General features: G+C 44.4%; 1 protein-coding gene across 4 annotated transcripts in view; it reads left to right on the top strand.

Moving 5' to 3' along the window:
- Positions 1–1559: 1559 nt before the first annotated feature.
- FBXO21 (F-box protein 21) overlaps positions 1560–22713 on the top strand; it is a 37002-nt gene continuing 15848 nt past the window's right edge. For 2 of the 4 annotated variants that reach the window (XM_043439972.1, XM_043439962.1), the window contains exons 1-9: positions 1566–1873; positions 2754–2889; positions 4790–4884; positions 11724–11845; positions 14791–14937; positions 15224–15360; positions 16339–16475; positions 20121–20300; positions 21775–21907. In XM_043439972.1, coding sequence (XP_043295907.1) covers positions 1635–1873; positions 2754–2889; positions 4790–4884; positions 11724–11845; positions 14791–14937; positions 15224–15360; positions 16339–16475; positions 20121–20300; positions 21775–21907 — 1326 coding nt within the window. In that variant the 5' untranslated portion in view covers positions 1566–1634. Of the gene's footprint in view, positions 1874–2753; positions 2890–4789; positions 4885–11723; positions 11846–14790; positions 14938–15223; positions 15361–16338; positions 16476–20120; positions 20301–21774; positions 21908–22713 lie in introns of all 4 variants that reach the window. The other 2 variants (XM_043439978.1, XM_043439985.1) reach the window with 2 other exon arrangements.

Raw genomic sequence — 22713 nt, 5'->3', positions numbered from 1 at the left:
TGCTAGCACATAGCTCCGGAGAAGGCAATGGCACCCCACTCCAGTACTCTTGCCTAGAAAATCCCATGGATGGAGGAGCCTGGTAGGCTGCGGTCCATGGGGTCCCTACGAGTTGGACACAATTGAGCGACTTCACTTTCACTTTTCACTTTCACACATTGGAGAAGGAAATGGCAGCCCACTCCAGTGTTCTTGCCTGGAGAATCCCAGGGACGAGGGAGCCTGGTGGGCTGCCGGCTATGGGGTCGCACAGAGTCAGACATGACTGAAGCGACTTAGCAGTAGCATCAGCAGCACACAGCTCAACCCTTTTTCCAGGTTATGGGATCTAACAGCGGTTAGCACGTTTAGTGGTTGAAAGCTTCGAATCTGGAGCCACCACCTGATTCTACCTCAAAGTTGCCCAGCTAAGCCCTTCACCATTTCCTGGCCTACAAAATCAAGAGCCCAGAAACAAGGTTGTTTCCATCTCCTAGGTTTTGGATTTATTTCTTACTCAGCGGCGGGAACTGATGTATATGCATTGTTTCATTTAATAGGAAGACCTATTGTTGTCCCCATTTCATAGATGTGAAAGCAGAGGCTTGGAGATGTTATGCTCTACTGGGCATTTGGACCCAGATGGTGAGGGAGAGAGAAGTAACAAGGATGGCAACAGGTTCCAGTTTTGCAGGAATGCATGGATGGGTAGTCCCTTCCAAGGCAGGAACCACTGGGAAAGAAACAAGGTAAACTTGGGGGGGAGGTGGGGGGGAGGACTCTGAACTCCTGGGAGGCAAGGACACTGTCTTATCCACCTCTGTGTCCCCAAGGCACCCAGTACAGGGCCTGGCACCAAACTGAGCTGAAAAACTGAAACAGGTGCAGGTGTGGAAAAAAGGAGAGTGCCTGCCCGGAGCTGAATGGGAACTCCTGTTTGGAGGATTCAAATCCAGGTTCCACCACTTTTTGTCTCTGTCACTTTTAATGAGTACGCCCACCTTTGTGAACTAGGTCTTCCTTATCTGTAGATCAAATATAAATATGGTACCTATCACAGCCGGGCTCACATAGGCCGCCGTGAAAAACGTGCTTAAAATGCTTGGCACAGCACCCACTCATGAGTTTTATTATTACAGCAGTATGCTGTAATACTGGTTTAGCATCCAGTCAAGCAGAGTCAAGCAGATCTGGGTTATAATCTAGGACAAGGAACTCCCAACAAGTCCCTTTATCTCCCTGAACCTCAGTTTCCCCATCTGTAACTTGGGAAGAACAGTTCTTAGGGTTATTGCGGAGGATGGAAGCTACTAATACTGTCCCCTGACAGCTCCCAGGCCTACAGCGCCGTTATTTTCCAAGACGCATTTCCTTCCCTCGGCCAGGGGCGCAGCCCTCCCCGAGCAGTTGGGGCTGAGGGGGTGTGGCCACGGGCCTGAGCGGAGGAGGGGCGGGGGACCCCGGTTCCCGCCCCTCGAGGCGGGTGGGCGGGGCCAAGCGGGGCTGTGGCCACAGGCCTGGGCGGGGCGTGGGGAGCCGGGGGGCGGGGGAGGACCTCGACGCCCGGCCCTCGAACCGGGTGGGCGGGGCCAAGTGGGGCGCCCTGGCGCGAGCGAACGCGCGCGCGCGCGCGGGGCCCCAGGTACGCGGACAAGATGGCGGCGGCAGCGGTCGACAGCGCGATGGAAGTGGTGCCGGCGCTGGTGGAGGAGGCCGCGCCCGAGGCGGCGGGCCTCAGCTGCCTCGTCAACCTGCCGGGAGAGGTGCTAGAGTACATCCTGTGTAGCGGCTCGCTGACGGCCGCCGACATCGGCCGCGTCTCCAGCACCTGCCGGCGGCTGCGCGAGCTGTGCCAGGGTAGCGGGAAGGTGTGGAAGGAGCAGTTCCGGGTGAGGTGAGCCCGCGCTCCCCCGTCTCTCCCCGCGCCCCCCACCCCACCCCGGGGCCCCGGCCTGGCAGCTCCGAGCCGCCGCCGCCTCCCTGCCGGCTCGCGGACCCCACCCCCGGGAGGACCCCTTCCCGCGGACAGACAGACAAAGGCCTCCAGGCCGCTGGCCCCTCCGTCCACGCCAGGCGGACTCGCGGATACCGAGATTGCGTCTCGGGAAGCGCCCAGCTGCCCGGCCCTCCATCAAGGGTGACGACCGTGGTTATCACCGCTGATCCATCCTGCGCGCTTCTTTTGTGCCCGACTCCGTGCTAAAATGTTTACACGGACCCGGTGATGCAGTGATCCTAACGGCCGTTTGAGGGAAACGGGCGCAGCATCCCTTTGGCGGTTGGCCGAGAGCACAGATTTCGGTTAGGACCCGGGATAAAATCTGGCCCTGGCATACTCATCGTGTGACCTTGGGGGTAGCAGCTTCCCTTTTTGGAGCCTCATGTATCGACTTTAAATGGTGTTGTGATGAAGACCTATCTTTTACTGTGGTGGTTAGATGAGCTGATATATAGGGACCCTTACACAGGGCCCCGCTCTTAGGACGCGCACAATTAATGTTAACTGTGATTGCCATCACTGTGATTGTTGTTGCTACGACTGTCCCCGTTTTATAAGTGGGGAGTGGAGACACAGTATTGATATTGCTAAGCCAAGGTCACGGTGTGTGGGAGTTCGTGCGCGCCGAGTGAAGATTTGAACTGGGTCCCTCACCAGGGCCGCCCCTGATGCCTAAACCCAACCGCTTTCGCTGTTTTCCAAAGCTGCTTTTGATTCATGTTTAATTCTGCCTTTGCGTCTCTGTTAAGCTGAGGGGGTGTTTTTCTCCTTGTAGGTGGCCTTCCCTTATGAAACACTACAGCCCCACCGACTACGTCAATTGGTTGGAGGAGTACAAAGTTCGACAAAAAGCTGGGTTGGAAGCCCGGAAGATTGTAGCCTCGTTCTCAAAGAGGTTCTTTTCAGAGCACGTAAGAATCTGTTGATGGAGCTCTAAGCATTTGCCTGCTAGCGGTGGTCTGCGTCTGGGTCTGTAGGCATTAGCTCATCCAGCTCTTTTTGCTATCTCCCTTTTCAATGCGCTCACAATCCCTTCCTCACTTAGATGGCTGCAAGAGTCATTGTGTCCTTTCCTCCTGTCCAACAACACGGAGCCATTTGTCCCTGCCAGCTTTACTTTTCTAAAGCCAGAGAGAATGGGGGGAGGGAGAGAGAGGGAGGGACCCGCAGTGCAATGTGGAGGGAATCCAGATCAGCACTATTTCTCTTTAAGGGGGTTGGACAGTATTTTTTGCAGTCTCTGCATGATTGGGGGTATCGTCTATGATCGAACACTACAAATTTCACCCAGTTGTTTTCCCAGAAGGGTTGACAAAATTAATAGGGTTCTCTCTGGCTTTGCAGGTTCAAACCAGTAGTGAATGCATTATTTGTTAAGGTAACAGAGGATTAAAAGCTACCCATAAAGCAAGAATTATTACTCCCTCAGTGATACCATCTCATATTCATTATTTCTGAAAAGTTGTGGGGTTTGTTTGTTTGTTTTTAATGTTGCTGAAATGCATGGGTTTGTTGCTTTCCCTTCCACAAAATGCCTCACAGAAGTTTCTGTATGAGGTCCTGATTCTTAACTTTTTGCACATTCTGGAAAAGAGACAGCACTAAGATTTTATTTCTGATTGGAGGTCCAGAAATGGAACCAGTCTGATTTATCCTGATTTACTGAATATTAATTCCGATTTCTAATTTTTAATTACTATTATTTAATGTTTCACACATTCCCTTTCAAGTTTTGAAAGGGAAAATTCTAACTTGGCACGCATTTGAATGTATCTCCCTATAAAGAATAAAACTAGGTGTTCCCCAGTGTAATTTGTTTCTATAAACAAATTTGTTTGTATAAACAAGTGTTTGTTAACGTCAGAATGACCAGAATTTGTGTCCTGTTTGGGATAAGCCATATGCTGGCTAAAAGCACTCATAGTCTCAGATATTCCACACTGGTTTAAGTACGTTTACACACACACGGGGGTGCTGGGTGTGTTTGATGCACTTGGACACGAGCTACTCGTTTGCAGCCTCTACTTACAGTCCAGCTGGTTTTGTGTGCGTATTTTAACAGCCTCAGCCTTTGTCTAGTAATGGTGCATCGTTGTGTTTCTCCCCCAGCTCCGTCTTTCCCTGTCCCTCTGCATGATTAGAAGTGTGTCAAGGACTTTGAACATAGCAGGACTATACTTAGGATTGATCTGTGGGTAGATGACTTTGGCTCAGGACCCTTGTGCTCCTGTGTTTTCCACATGCACACAGGCTGACAAGAAATTTCCTGCCTACTTTCAGAAAGAAAAGTGGGAAAAGGAATCAAATTTTTAAACCGAGGTCGGCGGGGGTGGGGGTGGGGCGGGAATCTTACAGCTCATCGGCACCACCACCTCAGCTGACAGAGGAGAAAACATGCCTGGACCTTCAGAGTCACCTAAACCCCTAGACTTCTCTCTCTGGCCCTGGACTCCTAGTTGAATACAGTGTTGCCAGCACAGAATGGGTACTGTGAAAGATACCGTTTTTATATTTCTAGTTCTCCTTTCAGAGTTGTTTTTCCTTAGGTGAGAACTCTGGGTTATCACTTTCAGAAATTCCAGTCTATAAATTCCAAATATAATTCATTTGCAGCTAATAATATGATTTGAACAAATTACTGTTACCCCACAGGTTCCTTTTCTCCCCTAGTGGGTGGGTGGTGCCAGATAGTGTGGGAGAGGTGTTACCACTTCCTTGGAAGTGAACAGCTTTGCTTGTAACTTGCGTGTGTGAGAGACAACAGCATGGCTACTCCTCACTGAGGCCTCTGTGCATCTGTCTTCTTCGTAGGTCCCTTGTAACGGTTTCAGTGACATTGAGAATCTTGAGGGCCCAGAGATATTTTTTGAGGATGAGCTGGTGTGTATCCTAAATATGGAAGGAAGGTAAGCTGTATTTCCATCAGGAGTTTGTTTTATTAATAACCCCAGGATTAATTGCTGTAATAGGTGTGTGGCTGAACCAAGAGACATGTATTTCAAATGTTTCATGTTACATTCATGTCGCTGTAGTTATGTTTTTGAAATATTCCATGTATACAAGGTAAATATACCAAGACAATTAATATTTAAAGAAATGGTGCAGAAATCCTTGTGGGAGAATTAGTATGTATTCCTTCTGGGGGTCAAATACTGTGCTCTGGGTACTTGTGTCTGTTATGCCATTTGGGTAACATGAATTATCCTTTCTTTGTTGTCAACGCCAAATTTGCCTGTTGTGAGCTGAATTTAAAAAAATATTTTTCTTAGGCATGTCTTACTTAATGGATAATTTTTCATAGTTTCTGAATTCTGGTAAGACGTGATCTTACTTTAGCTGTGGACATTGTAGACATCTGGTAGAGTCGTTCATCGCTCCCGATCAAGAAGAACCCTTTGTCTCTTGGTTGTTACTTAAAGTTTTTTATGCTTTGTATTTTCTGCTGTGAAGGTTAATTTCTAGTTTACCTGAAAGATGACTTGGCTTCCAGCCTGACTTACCTATGAAAAATATTTTCTGCTCTAAAAGTTCTGGAAACTTGACTTGAGATGGAAGATAAGAATGCTATTTTAACATCTTCCTTAAGAGAGCTCATTGTGAAATAGCTCACAAACAAGGTGTAAGACATTGTTCTTTACTGTGGTCAAAGGGGTTTTAGGAGAGCAAAATATCTATCAGTGGAACAACTGTGGGGAGAGGTAAAATGTGTCACTATTCTAGGCCTTGGATGAGTCCTGATGCAGAGGTCATTTTTCTGTTTCTATTTTGGTTTATCTATAAATGAATTGAAGTGTGATCTAATAGTCAGTATTGTGCAGCTTTAAAAATAAAAGTTGACCTCTCTTTTTTGCATATATAAACATAGACTTTTAAATACATAAATAGTCAATACATACTGAGTTTATTGGTTGGTTGGGTTTGGTTGGATGTTTAGTGCAGACTTTTTTTTTTTTTTCTTATTTATGTGGCTTTTCCTTCCTCTCTTCTCCCTCCATTTGCATTGGCCTTCCCTGCCCCCACTCCCATAATTTATGATGACAACCTAGATTGTAGGCTTCCATGCTAATATGATATACATGAAGATGAAGGGGGATCATTACTTTACAAAACTGAGATCATATAATAGGTACTTTTCGATAAATATCTTTTTTTTTCCTCATTCAACATTACCTTGTGGAAATCTGTCCTGATCAATTGGTAAAAATCAAATTCACCTTTAATAATGACTGCCTGCTTTTTTGTAGTATATACCATGACTTATTTAACCATCCCTCTATTGATAATAACCACTTTCTTCTCTATTTTGTGTTACTGTGGAGAGTGATGTTTTTAGTGCTTTCATTTCTAAGTGTTAGTTCCTAGGAGTGAGTTTCTTAAGTCAGACTATAGAATGTTATTTGAAAAACATAAGGCAGAGCATAGGAGACATAAGAGATGCAGTTTCTATCCCTGGGTCGGGAAGATCCCCTGGAGGAGGAAATGGCAACCCACTCTGGTATTCCTGCCTGGGAAATCCCATGGACACAGGAGCCTGGTCGGCTACAGTTCACAGGGTTGTAAAGAATTGGACACAGCTGAGTGACTCAGTGCACACGGCAGAGCGTCCTTGAATAAGAAGACTTATTACAAAAATGTCAGTTCTTCCAAAGTTAGTCTATAAACTTAGTACTGTTCCGTTTAGGATCCAACAAGAGTTTGTGTGTCTTAAATGGATATTATTGTCATAAAATATACACAGAAGAATAAATTCACAAGAAGAGCCAGAAAAAAACAGTTTTTAAATAATCACAATGGGAAGCTTCTGGAGTAGGAAACGGCAACCCACTCCAGTACTCTTGCCTGGGAAATCCCATGGACAGAGGAGCCTGGCGGGCTACAGTCCACGGGAATACAAAGAGTTGGGCACAAGTGAGTGACTGAACACATACACACAATAGGAAACTTCCACCACTTGATATTAGAACATATTATAATGCTGCCTGTTATCACACATTACAAAATTTGAGTAAAAATGGATAGCTCCATCAGTGGCAGAGGATCATTCAAAGCCATGTCCCAGCATAAAAGATAACGTATTTAAACTCAGAGGGGAGAAGATGGATTATTTAATGAATGGTATTGGACATAACTGAATATCCACCTGGAAGAAAGTAAAACTTATATCATGTACAAAAATTAAATTCTAAGATTAAACAACCTAAAATTTTAAATTATCACATGAAAATACTTCAAGAAAACAGGAGACTTCATGTACAATCTACGAATTCCTTCTGAACCATGACTGGTAATGCAAAGGCACTTAAAAAAAAAGACAAATGATTTTGCAGTAAAAAAAATAGATTGGTATGACCAAAGAAACTGTAAACAAAGTCAGTAGAATACTTAAAATTTCTGAAAAGAAAATTTAAAATGTACAAAGGATAGGAGGATAACATTCTCAGGAAAGCAAGTCCAGGCACTGACAGTCTAGTAAAAATACCTTTAAATTCACTCAGATAAATGTTAAATAATAATGAAGTACTGCTTTTTTACTTAGCAGATTGGTTACAAAAAGACTAAATATGAATTGCCAGCAAAAAAGTATATTATTATAGTTTTTTTAAGAAATAAGATATCATAAATATGTTACTTTTTAGCCTGACAAATATTTTTAACCTAAAGCAGGGTTGTTTTTTAATAACAGAATACTTGCATGTTTGTAGATATTTTGGGGTGCTGGTTTTCATAAATGACCCTATTTATATTCATTCTTGGCAAATGACTTGATGTTTGGATATGGAAAGCATAGGAAGGAAAAAAGTGTAGTTTCCATAAATGCTGAGGCACTGATCCCTGGATATTTGAGAACAGTTTACATTTACATTCTTTGTGGTCTTAAAAAAGAGTAAATAAAGATTTGAAGCAGCATATTAGAAGAGCATACACCATAGCTAAGAAAACTGACCCAGAATGGCCAACACCGAAGCATATTTCAGTAAAACTATTGGACTTTAAAGACAGGAAAGTCCTTTGAGAATCCAAGCAAAAAAGATGAAGCCACTTACAAGGGAAAGTAAGTCAGAATATCATCAGACTTTCCAACAGGAGTAGTCTATGCCAGAGAAAAAGAGTTATACATTTAAGATATCCAAGGATGGAGAAAGACAGCCGAGGATTTTTATATCCAGCCAAATTGATTTCCAAGTGTAAAAGCTGTGGAGAAACCTATCCACTTGCAGTAATTCAGGGACTTTTGAGCTCTACCTGAAAAATGTGCTAGAAAATAAGCTTCAAACAACCGAAATAACCAGAGAGACCCTAATACAAGGACTGGTGGTGAGCATTAAGTAAAGGTTTACTTGTAGAATTAAATCCAAGTGACAGTTGATAGGGATGAAGGTATTGTATGTGGTGGCTGTAAGCTCTGTGTAGATACAATACAGCTCTCCAAAAGAAATGAACAGACAGTAGGGGAGAGCATGAGCAAAATGTTTCCCTGTTTTCAGGAACCATCAAGGTGATGAGAGTATTGGTCTTGTTATTCCAAGACTGGTGTGTGTGTGTATGAAAGAGAGATGTGGAATAAGACAAGTAAGTGATCATGTGATATTCTGATTCATCCCTGGTATCCTGAAGAAACAGGATTCTCCTGGAGGAAAAAAGATATATATATATATATATATATATATATATATATATATATAAAATAGAAGGTAAAAACTGTATAGTTGTGAGTTTAAATTAGATGTATCAGTATGAACTCATAAGATACTTGATACTGAAATATGTGTTAGGTATATATGTATGCATATGTACACACACTTACACACTAGACTCACTGAAAAGGTCTGGAAGCAAGAACCAACCCAGTAGAAATGATCATCAGTAGTCCTCAGATTGTGGTCTTCTGTCAGTACTTCCCACAAAAGCAGCCAGGGTTTCTGGAGAAATGGCTGATTCTAGGTCCAGAGCAGAAAATGTAAAAGATGACCCAGAAGCATCTTGGAAGCCTGGAGCCAGGTAGCAAGGAAAGTAACAGTATTTCATGTCAGAAGTATTCATGGACAGGAGGCTTGCTTTAGGCAAGTAAACTGTTTCACGTCAGAAGTGTTCATGGGCCAGCGTGAGGAGGCTTCCTTTGGTCCAAGATGTGATGATTCGATCATCCACATGGACAGTAACTAGAATGTGAACTCATAATACTTAACAACAACTAATTGGTCACCTTTGGAGGATAACAACAACCCAAATTATTGTTTTGGGATCTGATAAAAGTAGTGAGCATTTATTCTGCCTTTTCCTACATACGCTGCCCCTGGGGGACCAGGTGATAGATGAGGGGAAATTATTCTTTATAGTAAAATATTCTAACTAGTAATGAAAAGGGATAGTTGAATTAGAATATCACCACTTGAGGGCCTTTGGTGAATGAATGGACCTGGGCCTTTGAGTAGCAGTCATCGCTGACATCACAGAAAGAGACAACCGAGGCACAATTGCCTTCCTAGCTAACTCACTACCACCTGTGAAGGATAAACGGAATCTGAATCTGATCACGCCTCTACATCCAGTTTACAGGGATTTAGAAGACCGCATGTTAAGCTACGCCATGTGGATGCAATCAGCAAATTCCAGACTATGGGAAGGTACAGGTCAAACAACCAGGTTTCTTCAACAAATAAAATACGAGGGGGAAAAAAAAAGATGAAGGGGAAGCCTGTGAATTAAGTGACTTAGGAATCTTACCAGATTCAGTTCAGTTCAGTCGCTCAGTCGTGTCCAACTCTTTGCGACCCCATGAATCGCAGCACGCCAGGCCTCCCTGTCCATCACAAACTCCCGGAGTTTACTCAGACCCATGCCCATCGAGTCGGTGATGCCATCCAGCCATCTCATCCTCTGTCGTCCCTTTCTCCTCCTGCCCTCAATCTCTCCCAGCATCAGGGCTTACCAGATTAGTCTGGAGTTTTTAGGGATGCATGTTTGTGAAAGTTCTGGAGAAAAGCAAAGTAGTGATGACCATAGAACACGCATTGTGATGGTTGTCATGGGGTGGGGGTGGGGCAGGGGGAGAGGGGCCATGGAGGGCTTCCAGGGTTTCTTCAAAGTCCTGTTTCTTGGCCTGAGTGGTGGATCCAGGGGTGTTTCCCTTATAGTAATTAAGTTATTTATTTGATTCATGTGATTTTCTCAATTGCACTATTTTACAACCCAAAGATTAAAAAGCTGGTAAAACCTCTATTGATTTTCATTTACTCCCTGAAGATTGAAGAGTCCTTTATTTGTGAAGCTAGGCAGATAAGATAATCTTTGATTCCCTGTTACTTCCCATAATCCCTGTGTGTATTTGAGAGATCTGGTGGAGAATTCAGTTGCTCAGCAGTTATTTACTGAGCATCTGCTGTGTCAGACATTATTCTGGGTGCTGAGGCTACAGCATTGAGCCACACTTAAAAACCTTGCCCTCGGGGAGCTCACACTCTAGTGGAGAAGAGAGGTGTTGAACAAAGTGAAATACTTTTTAGGAAATGAGAAGTGTTCTAGAGAACTATTAACCGGGGAACAGGGTGAGGGAGTCGGCGGGGTGGGGTGGGGGTCCAGTTTTAAACAGAGTGGTTGGAGAGAGCCTTACTCAAAGTGACATTTGAATCAAAACCTGAAAGGAGATGAGGGCACAGATTGCAGATCTGCAGGGAAAGGATGTTCTAGTCAGGAGGAACCGAGTGCCTAAGGGTGAGGAGGCCTAATGTGAGATCCACCAGCTGTGATGAAGGGTCGGTCAGAAAGCCCCCATGGCCGGTGACTGGACTGAGTGGGGGGGGTGATACAGGAACTGAGGGGTCAGATAGGTCACTGGGGCACGAGTGTAAAGGCCATTCCTGTCATCATGGGGACGTGGATTTTTACTTTGAGCAAGGTGGAAAACCGTTGGAGAATTTGGGGCAGAGGATTTTTGTGCTGACTTCACATGTCAGCTGGAATCCTCTGGCTACCCTGTTGAAGATTGACTGCGACTGTTCAAAGCAGAAGCTGCTATGAAACAGATGAAAGAGGATGGTGGTTTAGATGAGTTAGTGAGACTTGTTTATGTTTCTGATACATTTGGATGATAAGACTAATAACTATTGGCAGAGGGTTGAACATGACTGTGAGAAAAAGCAAGGAGTCAAGGATGACTCCAAGGGTTTGGCCCACCTGGAATGGTGGAGTTGCCTTCCCTAGGAAGGGAAGAAAGTTAAGGTCTCATCAGATACTGAGGTGGGATGTCATTGTAGCAGTTGGATGTACAGGTGTGGAGTTGAGGGAAGAAATCCATTCTGGAAAATAAATCGGGGGCTGTCGGTATGGATGGTATCTGAAGCCATGAGAATGGACGAGGCAGCAGCAGCCTGAGGCCGAGTTATCCCTGGCAGGTGCCAGGTGGCCAGCAAGCTTCCAAGTGCCTCACGCCTGTCTCCTGAGACTCACCCAATTCCCCTGACTTTTCAGGTTTCTCTTTGATTTCCTGTTAGTAAATCTGAAGCCAAATGGATAATGTTTCTTGAATTTCAGCACAGCTAATTTATTGGTAAATTACAAATTCCAAGTCCTAAATTCTGCTGTCTGTTTCCGTGATAAGTACTCTACGCTTGTGAGCCAGTTGTACTTTTCTTGTTAAGTAGATTCTTAACACAGTATGATTAGTATGACGTAAAGAAATAGGTAATGGAAAGTTTTAATATCTTAATTCTTATTGACTTATTGCTAACTTGTTTGTTTTTTCCAGAAAAGCTTTGACCTGGAAATACTACGCCAAAAAAATTCTTTATTACCTAAGGCAACAGAAAATTTTGAATAATCTTAAGGCTTTTCTTCAGCAGCCTGATGACTATGAATCGTATCTTGAAGGTGAGACTTCAGCCCTGATACTGTGATAGTCAGCTAAGTTGCCCTTAGGAGCAGCGGTGGAAAGTGGCCCTGATGAAGAAGCAGTGGAGGAAGGAAATTGCACTACATGGGCTTCTGGAGGTTGGGATATATGGTCTGATCAGTTAGCTAAGCAAAACGATTGCATTTAGAGCTAAGATCTGGTCAGAATCTTGAGCTGTCTGCTAAAGAGTGTTTTCTGAAGATGCACTGTCAGTTCAAAGTATGAAGCTGATATTTTAGCTAAGGAGGTTAAGTCCCCATTTTTCTAAGTTTTAAAGTCTCATTTCCACATCAGAAACAAATGTGTCCAGTTTTGTGTCCATGTGACCTTGAGCAAATCCCTTAACCTCTCTGGTTGGAGTTTAATGAGGACAAAATGTTCCTGCACATCAGTGAGTCTCTGCTCATCCATAATGAGCAGTGAGTGGAAAGAAGTCCTGTGGACAGGCAAGATGATGGGTAGAACTTTCTGTTCCTGTCCAGCTGGACAAGAACACAATGTGACTTCATTTTTTAAAAACGATTTTAAATTCCTAACATATTACCCAGACACTACCACAGATTATGGTTATGAAATATAGGTGTGACTCTTCATTCACTTTCATTCCCTACTCCCAGTGATTTACCCAGTACATTATTTTTTTTTTCCTTGCTCAGAATCATGTCTCCATTCTATTCCTGGTCTCACGCAGGCCTCCCTACCTCTCCCAGCAGCAGCTTTCTAAGTAACACTTGCTTTCATGGGCATCACCCCTTCTGACTCCCAAGTCACCAACATACAGTGCTAAGTCTCTGCCTGCTCTCAGTCCCCTCCTTAATTTGGTTAGGCCTTTCTCCATCACTCCCCAAAATGTGCCATTTGCTCCAGCCAGGCCACTCTCCTCACTGGCACCCTACGCACAACTTCCTCATACATGGTATCCCTTTTCTTTAGGATTCAGTTCTAAGTCCTACTCACCCTCCAGGTTCATTCCAGGTTTCATTTGCATGAAGTTTCTCTGATGGCTGCAGCACTTGCAGATTTTGCTGCCTCTGACCTAACACAGCAGTGGCTGGTAAACCCTGTCCATCCTTTCTCCAGTGGTCACTGCATTTCTTGGTTCTTTGGCTTTATAATCAAGGTATACTCTGCAGTGCTGTGTGCAGATTGTTCTTGATCGATCTTGTTGGTTATGCTATCCAGAAGGAATTGAAGTGACTGCTTCAGTTCCTTAACATATCTTCAGTGCCCTGGAGTCTTCACATATGTGTCCTGGAGTTGAGAGTCATCTTCTGTTTATTCCATAGTCAGGAATAACTTGATGAGCTTTATTTATGAAAACAATTACTTCTCTTTCATCTTTATTTATAATATTATAAAGTAACAAAAAAAAAAAAAATAAAAAATAAATAAAGTAACATCATTTTTTTAAGTTCAGTTCAGTCGCTCAGTCCTGTCCAACTCTTTGCAACACCATGCACTGCAGCACGCCAGGCTTCACTGTTGCTCACCAACTCCTGGATCTTGCTCAGACTCATGTCCATTGAGTCTGATGACATCCAACCATCTCATCCTCTGTCATCCCCTTCTCCTCCTGCCCTCAGTCTTTCCCAGCATCAGGGTCTTTTCCACTGAGTCATTTCTTCACATTAGGTGACCAAAGTATTTGAGCTTCAGCATCAGTCCTTCCAGTGAATATTGAGGACTTATTTCCTTTAGGATTGACTGGTTTGATCTTCTTGCAGTCCAAGGGACTCTTAAAAGAGTCTTCTCCAACACCACAGTTCAAAAGCATCAATTCTTCAGTGCTCAACTTTCTTTATGGTCTAACTCTCACATCCATACGTGACTACTAGAAAAACCATAGCTTTGATAGACCTCAGCAAAGGAATGTCTCTGCTTTTTAATATGCCGTCTAGGTTGGTCATAACTTTTTTCCCAAGGAGCAAGCGTCTTTTAATTTCATGACTGGAGTCACCATCTGCAGTGATTATTTTAAGTAGTTGAGTGAATAGAAGTTGGCTCCAGGATTCTGGTTCTGAGTGGCAGACCAGAATCATCTGATGCCATTAATGAAATCTAGGAAGCAGCAGTCAGATACAGCGGATCCCAGAGCCATGCAGCAGAAACCTTGTCACCTGGCTGATGGGGGAACTGAGGCCCGGGAACCAGGCTGGGCTGGTGGAAAAACCAGAACTGGAGTCCAGGTCACTTGATAGCCATTGGGGATCAAGTTAGGGAATCGGAGTCCTGAACTGGTTTGAGACCTCATGGATTTTAAGGGAATCCACAACTTCCCAAGTGAAAATATCCTATGACAAATAAGCAACTTAGCTCTTCGATTCTAGGGTTAAAAAGTGACCTGAGGCAGTGAAGAATAATGATTTTTGACAGTGTCTCTGGTGTGCTCTGTACAGCTTTTTAGCTGTGGGTTTCCTGAGTGTAACTGTTTAATTTCAAAGTCCAGTTATCTCCAAAGTCCATTTACTGGCTCACCTTTCAGGGGAATAGTTTGTGGAAATGGCATATGTGACATTGCGGACTTGCGACGATTTTTTTTTTCCAAGTCAAAATGCTGTTGTATACTATTGAGTTCTCAGAGTTGTTGGATTTTGAATTACAATTAAGAGGGGGAAAGAAGTAGCCTGAAAAGAGCTCCTTTGTGGTGTTTATCTCTCAGCAGTAGACCATGGATATGTGTGTCAGAGTGAGTCCTTGACCTCTGAGAGAGTTTTGGTATATTAATAATAATAATGAAATGTCAGCTCCTTGGTTGTAAGCATGGTGCCCCTTCTCAGTGAATTAGAAGCCAGGCCTGACATCCAGGATAGGAACCGTCTGAGGAGTGGTGTAAAGAGCTATGGCCCCAGGAGTCTAGGATGAATGACCGCTGTTAAGAAAAGGCAAATGTAAGAACTTATCCCGTGATTCTTATTTGTTTCAGGCGCAGTGTATATTGACCAGTACTGCAACCCTCTCTCTGACATCAGTCTCAAGGACATCCAGGCTCAGATTGACAGCATCGTGGAGCTTGTTTGCAAAACCCTCCGGGGCATAAACAGTCGCCACCCCAGCTTGGCCTTCAAGGCAGGTGTGGAATTGCTGTACTTGTAAAAGAAAAACCTAGAGTGATTGGTTAATTTGGAAAATTCTGCAGTGCGTTCGCATTGTGTCCCCCCAAAGCAATTGACAACACAGCCACCTATTCACCCGGATGATGTCAGAGGCTTCAAACACAGTCTCTTTTCCACCCAGCGTTGGCAACACCTGATGAGCCTTCCGAGGACGTTGCCAGTCTGCGCGTCAGGGCTTGTTGGGGACACGCATCACGGTGTAATTTGTGCTTGTGTCCTCAGAGCAGGTCTCTTGTGTTTCAGGCGAATCCTCCATGATCATGGAAATAGAGCTCCAGAGTCAGGTGCTGGATGCCATGAACCATGTCCTATATGACCAGCTGAAGTTCAAGGGGAACCGAATGGATTACTACAACGCCCTGAACTTATACATGCACCAGGTAAATGCGGGGGTGAGAGAAAATAGTTATAATATATGCTGGTGGAGCTTATCTCTGATGGATCGTACAGTATTTGAGGGCAAGTACTAGATTTTGTTGGTCTGTCAGTGCCTGGTGAAACTTATTTTTTGCCTTTCCTATGAGGGTCTTGCTGTGGATTTTATCTGATTCATCATAGAGCACCCTCTTGTCTGAAAACCCTCGAGGTAAATTCCTGGCTCAAAATAGGTACTCCTCTGACTCAGTGTGGTCAGATCACTTCTTGTGAACAGTAAACCGTGAAACTAAGCAGGTCTCCCTTTTTGTACCGGCCTTCAGGAAGACTGGAGGAAATAAGTGACCGACTGCGTCATTGACGCTTACTTTTTGTTTGCTTCCTACTTGTCTCTGTTTTTATATCTGTTCTGTTGCTCTCTCTGAGACCTGTATTTTCTTTTGTCATAACTTACACACTTTTCTTTGAAATACCCTTAAGTTCTTCCTAGAAAAAGGAGGGCCTGAACCATAGGTCTACAGACTTTTGCTGTGAAGGCCAGACTTCTCTTGGCCTGGCTCTGCAGGCCGAATGCCCTGTGTCCTAACTGCTCAGTTCTGCCCTAGTCATGTGAAGGAAAACTTTGCAAATCATCCAGAAACAAAGGAGTGTGGCTGTGTTCCCATAAAACTTTGTGTGTGGACGTGGACATGTGAATTTCACATAGGTTTCACATTTTATGAAATAGTGTTCAGTCAACTTTTTGTAAACATTAAAAATATGCTAAAATTCTTCTTAAGCGGGCAGTCCAAAAACAGCTGGTCGGTCTGATGTGGACTATAGTCTGCAGAGCCCTGATCTAAATAAATAAAATACTCATCCATTTAAGTCTGAAAACCTATCCTTGCACCTGCTGCACAGTGGGCGCTGACTGGGAAGGCGTGTGGAAGAGGCGAGAAGGTGTGGTTCATCTGTGTGAAGCTAAAGCCTGCTTTCTCCTCTAGGTGTTAATCCGCAGAACAGGAATCCCCATCAGCATGTCTCTGCTCTACCTGACAATTGCCCGGCAGTTGGGGGTCCCACTGGAGCCTGTCAACTTCCCCAGCCACTTCTTACTAAGGTGGTGCCAAGGGGCAGAAGGGTGAGCCATCTCCGACGCTGCGTGACTGCCCTGTGCTGAGAGAAGTGTAACAGCGGAGGTTATCAAGGGGGCCAGGGTGGTGAGAGAGCTGGCTTGCTCTTGATTGTATCCAAGTCCATAATCTGCTCAGGGGAGAAGGGCGCTCTGCATTCTTCTACCTTGTTTCTCCTCAGCGGGAGTGTGAATCTCCAGTTATCTCAAAGAAACCAGTTATCTTAAAGAAAACAGTTTACTTTTGAAGGACTAACAGTTCAGGGTCTTGTATGAATCTCAAAGTCCCTTTGTTCCAAAGCAAATCAGTGACAAAGAATTCTTTTTTTTTTTTATGTGTGGATTTTTTTTTCCATTTATTTTTAGTAGTTGGAGGCTAATTACTTTACAATATTGTAGTGGTTTTTGCCACACATTGACATGAATCAGTCATGGATTTACATGTATTCACCATCCCGATCCCCCCTCCCATCTCCCTCTCCACCCGATCCCTCTGGGTCTTCCCAGTGCACCAGCCCGGAAGAATTCTTAAGCTGTTTCTTCCCAGTCTTCCATAAAACCTCCCACAGAAGGGAAGTGGGGTGGGGTGGGGGATGGAGGAAGAAGCTCGGGAGAGGGAACTGGGCAATCAGGTTCTTCATTCATTTGCAAAAACGAACAGGAATGTTCTCAGCAGGGGAGCTCCTTCAGGCAAGGTTAGTGACCAGTGTGCCTGCTTTGCAGACCAGGTTAAAGCATTCTGGTTTGTTCTCTCTCTCTGTTTTTTAAACCTGGTATCCTATTGGACGTAAAGCTCCTTTATAGCAGTAGTCTAGCTTTTCTGAATGCAGTTCATCAAAAGGGTAGAGATGCCCTCATTTTAAAAGTGCCCTTTAGGGGGAAAAGAAACAAACTTATTTGATTACATCCTGTTTTTTTGAGACTACTTCCTGATGACTGGCTGAGGTTCCCTTTACTGAAGTGATGAGCAGAATGATAGAAAGTAGCTGAGCTCTGAAGTTAGTCTGGGTTCAGATATGAGCTTCCTCTGGGCTTCAGTTTCTTCCTGTGTAAGATGGGGCTGATGTTTTTCATACAGTGGTTTGGAGGGTTCGGTGAGAGAACCTAACGCTTTACACACGTGGCGGATTCCGATGGTGGCCTCTGTGTTTCCACCTCTGGGTTTGGGAAATAAAACACCTCCTTGGTATTCTTCTGCATTCTTTTCTTCCTCCTCTGCTTTCTAGAGGTTAGCTTGAAAGTATTTGTTATTTCCATGAATGTTTTTATATTCTGTTACGTGTGTGTTTCCTTAAATAGCAAGTACAGGCTTCCCTTGTTTCCCAGATACAATCTGTTTCTTAAGATGTATTGGATAGTTTCTCTGTGGGAGGGCAGGCACCCATTTTCCATTATTTTAAATGAAAAGAAAAAAATGCTTTTTCAGCCCATTCCCTCTCCCTGAGTAACTCAACCAATTTCCCCAAATATCTAAAACATCCTTAAATGTTTATATTATATAATGGTCCACCAGGAACTTCTGCATGATACAGAGCATTTAAAACACCAATCACCATGTTATTGACCACAGTGACCTGTTGCTGGGCACGTCTGTGTGTGCCGACAGGACTGTTTTTCCTTCTTTAGGCTGCAGTAAATGTATACCACATTGCAGATGAACAGTGAAATGGTTTGTTAGCACCCCAAGCTCCTGGCAGACACTGAGACCTGTGAGGTCTGGCCCGTGGGGGCGCGCACGCCTGCTGGGCCTTCAGCCTCCGTGTCTGCACCAAGACTGTAGTGCTTGCTGACTGTGACCTTATCGTGAGTCTTAAAGACTAGGAGGCTGAGACCCGCGTGGAGCCCTTTAAAATCACCCTGGCTCCTCTAAGCCTGAAGTCCACGTGCAGCTCTAGAGTCCGTTGGTCAGGCCCCTTGAAGCTCTCGTGTGGTAGCTGGCCCCAGAGCGTCTCTGGACTCACGGATTCGTGTGAGGAGCATGCCATGTGTGTCCCTTCTCCGTCTGTCTGTGAGCACATCTGCTTCCACGTTGAATTCATCTCTAATGTCCTTCAAAGGATTTTACTCTTTTCTTTAGCCAGCTCTTTGACATCTTGTTAGTTATTCCTGTGTACCTTCACTTTTTGTTGCTACTGAAAATGGTCATTGTTTAAATGACACTTTTTATGTATTGGTGGTATACAGGGGTATGGCTGATCCTTAAATCTGGGTTGATTGTTGGCCCCTCTGCTGAATCAAGTATTAGTGCTAATAATTGGTTAGGTCTTTCAGCCTTTCTGTGTAGATAATCATATTGTCTGAATCATGACATTTTATTTCTTTTTTTTTTTCTCCAGCTGTTATATGTTTGTGTCTCTTTTGCTTACTATGCTGGCTGGGTCCTCTTGTACACAGTGACTAGAAACAGTGATAGCAGGCACTCTGCCTTGGATGTGACTTTACAATTTCACCTCAGACATGATGTTTGGGAGCAGTACCTTTCATTGAGATGATCAAAACTGCCTTCTAAAATTGTAGTTTCCTGAGAGTTTTATTAATAACTAGGATTTTTATCCCCTCAAATTTCTGTGTCTACAGATAGAATCATATGATTTTGCTCTTATAGTCTGCATGTGTTGAAGTTTTCTAGCATTCAACCCTCGTTTCATTCTTAGGAAACAGTCATACAGATTTAGGTCATACATCACTGTATTTGATTTGGTCATATTGTATTTAGAATTTTTGCCCATAAACTTGTGTCCATTTGTGTGGTTCTCCTAGACTAAAAAGGGATTGAAGAGCATTCCTTATTTCTGGAACATTTATATATGTTTTGCTAAAGCTGGGCTATTGATACGACTCAAGGAAGAAATCTCACAACTTTCTAGCAGTCCAAGAGAAAGTCTCTTGCATGATTTGCAGTCGGCATAAGATCAAAGTGAAATAGTTTCTCAAAGGAGAATACAGCTTTCCCTGAGAGTCCCACCCCAGCCCTTCAGGCATCCTCCTCGGTAAATGCCGTGTAGTTAGAGGTACTGCAGTAAGAACTCGCCTCCTAGGACCACCTCCCTGCCTGGCTCTGGTGTTGCCGGCCACCCCCCCACCAGTCCCCACCCCCACCCCTACCCCGCCTCGTGCGAGAGCTGGGTTCGTGGAAAGCATTCCAAGGGAGGAGCAGGGGTGGAGGCCAGGGACACAGCTTTCCGTGGTCCGGAGCAGGTTCTCACCTGAGCCGCCTGAGGGTGTCTGCAGAGCTGAGGCCTTGCGGCTCAGACTCCTCTAACTTTCATCACAGTCTCAAGGGGCCCTGGCTCCACACATAGTAACTGCTGCTCTGTGGAATTTATTGACTGCCTCAGGCATTCCAGAAATACTTCTTTCAACTGGATTTTGGATAGATCTACCTGGCAGTGAGTTTTAGGGTTACTGTCTCTAAAAACCTATATTAAATGGCACAAACCAGAGCTGTTTCTTATATACAGGTGTGTCACCATCTTACTTCATCAGAGTATGTATAAAGGTCAGCTTTCAGACTTTGGACAAGGCCTTGATATTTTCAGTAGAAATGCAACTGTGTTAACATTCTGTCTCTGATTTGAGCTGCTTATTAGGGGGTTTTGACTGGTTCAGCTCCAGCCTGAGTGACAACTCACTACATTGCTGCTCTTTGGGCAGGGCGACCCTGGACATCTTTGACTACATCTACATAGATGCTTTTGGGAAAGGCAAGCAACTGACAGTGAAAGAGTGTGAATACCTGATCGGCCAGCATGTGACCGCAGCACTGTACGGGGTGGTGAATGTGAAGAAGGTGTTGCAGCGAATGGTGGGAAACCTGTTAAGTCTAGGAAAGCGGTAAGGTTTTCTCGGTTTTCCCATTCTTTTGTAGAGTGTGCGTCTTTGGAGGTGCAGATTGCCTTATAGAGAATTTTATTTCACACGCCTGCCTGCCATACTGAGAAGCATTGGATGCTCACAGCACCACTGGGACCACAGGGGAGGGACGTAATACTGTCCAGACTGTGGGTGTGCTCAGTGACTCTTACTGAGATCTTTGCAGTGGAATTGGACAAGGGCTCTTTTATAAAAGCTGAAAGCATTCTCCAGTAACAAAAACATTTTAGACTGGCGATTATAAGAACTGATGCTGATGCAGAAGCTCCAATACTTTGGCCACCTGATGCAAAGAGCTGACTCGTTGGAAAAGACTCTGATGATGGGAAAGATTGAGGGCAGGAGAAGGGGGCAACAGAGGATGAGACAGTTAGATGGCATCACCAACTCAACGAACACGAGTTTTGAGCAAACTTTGGGAGATGGTGAAGGCAGAAAAGCCTGATGTTCTGCAGTCTATGGGGTTGCAAAGAGTTGGACATGACTTAGTGACTGAACAACAATACCAATCACTTAGTTAAGGGAACAAGCGAAAATATGAAACAGTCTGGCTTCTGAGTCCAAAGAAAAGTGTCTTACAGGGAAAAAAGAAATTTATACATTGGAGTCATGGTTTTCTGCCTAATGGTAGAATATTTTTTAAAGTAGACTTTAGTTTTCTTAAAAAAAAAAAAGTTTTAGGGGGACTTCCCATAAAGTCCACTTTTCTAAAGTGGTCCAGTGGTTAAGACTACACCTCCCAATGCAGGAAGTGCAGGTTTGATTCCTGGTCAGGGAGCGAAGATCCCACACGCCACACAGCCAAAAACACTAAAACATTAAAAAAAAAAAAAAAAAAAAGAAGCAGCAGCAATATTTTAACAAATTCAGTAAAGACTAAAAATGGTCTGCATCCAAAAAAAAAAGCAGTTTTAGGTTCACAGCAAAACCCGAGCAAAAAGTCCAGAATGTTCCCGTTTACCCCCAGCCTCCAGACGTGCACAGCCTCCCTCACATCAGCATCCCCTCCAGAGGCGTTTGTTACAGTTGATGAGCCTACCATCCTTTACATTAGGGTTTGTTCTTGATGGTGTCCAGTCCATGGATTTTGACAAATGTGTGATGACACCTGCCCACCACTATAGCATCATCCAGAATAGTTTCACTGTCCTGAAAGACCTCCGTGCACCACCTATTCAGAATCCACTTCTAATTTATGTACGGTGCTATTGAGGTGACTTCCAAGGAAAGCACTTTTATGATTTTAAATTAGTGGGGTACAAAATTTCTGTCCCTTCCTTTTATTAAGAGCACTGTAACTTTGCTAAACAGAGAGGAAGTATCAGAATCAGAGAACCTGTGGGATTTGTGTCCCATTCATTTTAAAACCTGGTCTTTGAAAAACAGGTCCTAACTCAGAAGCCAACAGGCTTAAATGAAGCTTTCTTCCCCATAGGGAAGGCATCGACCAGTCCTACCAGCTCCTAAGGGACTCTCTGGACCTGTACTTGGCGATGTACCCCGACCAGGTGCAGCTGCTCCTCCTCCAAGCCAGGCTTTACTTCCACCTGGGTATCTGGCCAGAGAAGGTAATTATTTTATCTTGATGCTCTCCCCTTGCTGTAGAGAGGGAAATCCTAATTGAAAGGCGGCACTTAACGGTTTATCCTTGGATTAACCTGGGGGATAAACACAGATTTATTGAAAGTGTCACAGTTTTGACCCATCGATTGAATTTTTTGTCTCCTTTTATTCTCCTGAAATATTGGCTCTCCTGCCAGGAGTTGCCCATTCTCTTTGTGATCAGCACCTTAAACTCCCAGAAGCACAAGGCCTCTGTCCTACTGCTCACCCACTGGTGGCCCAGAGACGTCTTTTCCCCCAAGTCCCCCTCAGGGGGAAGCGGAAGTTTCAAATGTTCATCCTCCAGCTGTGCTGTTAGAGACCAAACCGACCTGGAGGCATAGAAAAAGGAGATATCAGATTTGCTCAGTCTAGCTGCTAGGTGCAGTAAGGTTGGTGCACACCTTTGAAAGCTGTTGGGTTTTGATACCGTTCCATGTGGATCTTGCAGGCTGGTGACGCCCCCTTTGGCCGGCAGAAAGCCCTGTCAGCGCTTCCTGACCATGTTTGAGGTCAGCCCTGCTCCTGGCGAGCTGTGGGTGTAACACATGTGGCTTCCAGCTGCACTGCATGTGCTGGGGCAGCTGCTCATTCCTGTTCCACCCTCGCTTGTCCCTGAGAATATGTTCATAGTCCACTGTGTTTGGGCAGCCTGGTGAGAGAATTGACTTCTGAGCTCTCTCAGGACCGTCATCAAGAAATCGTCAGCCCTGTCACTGGAGAGTGGGAAAGCCTTCCCTAAGAAAGTAAATAGTCTCGGTGACCCAGCACA

Source organism: Cervus canadensis, chromosome 1, assembly GCF_019320065.1.
Source record: "Cervus canadensis isolate Bull #8, Minnesota chromosome 1, ASM1932006v1, whole genome shotgun sequence".
Classification (NCBI taxonomy): Eukaryota; Metazoa; Chordata; class Mammalia; order Artiodactyla; family Cervidae; genus Cervus; species Cervus canadensis.
The sequence above is the reverse complement of the archived record's forward strand: the minus strand, read 5'-3'. Positions and strand labels throughout refer to the sequence as shown.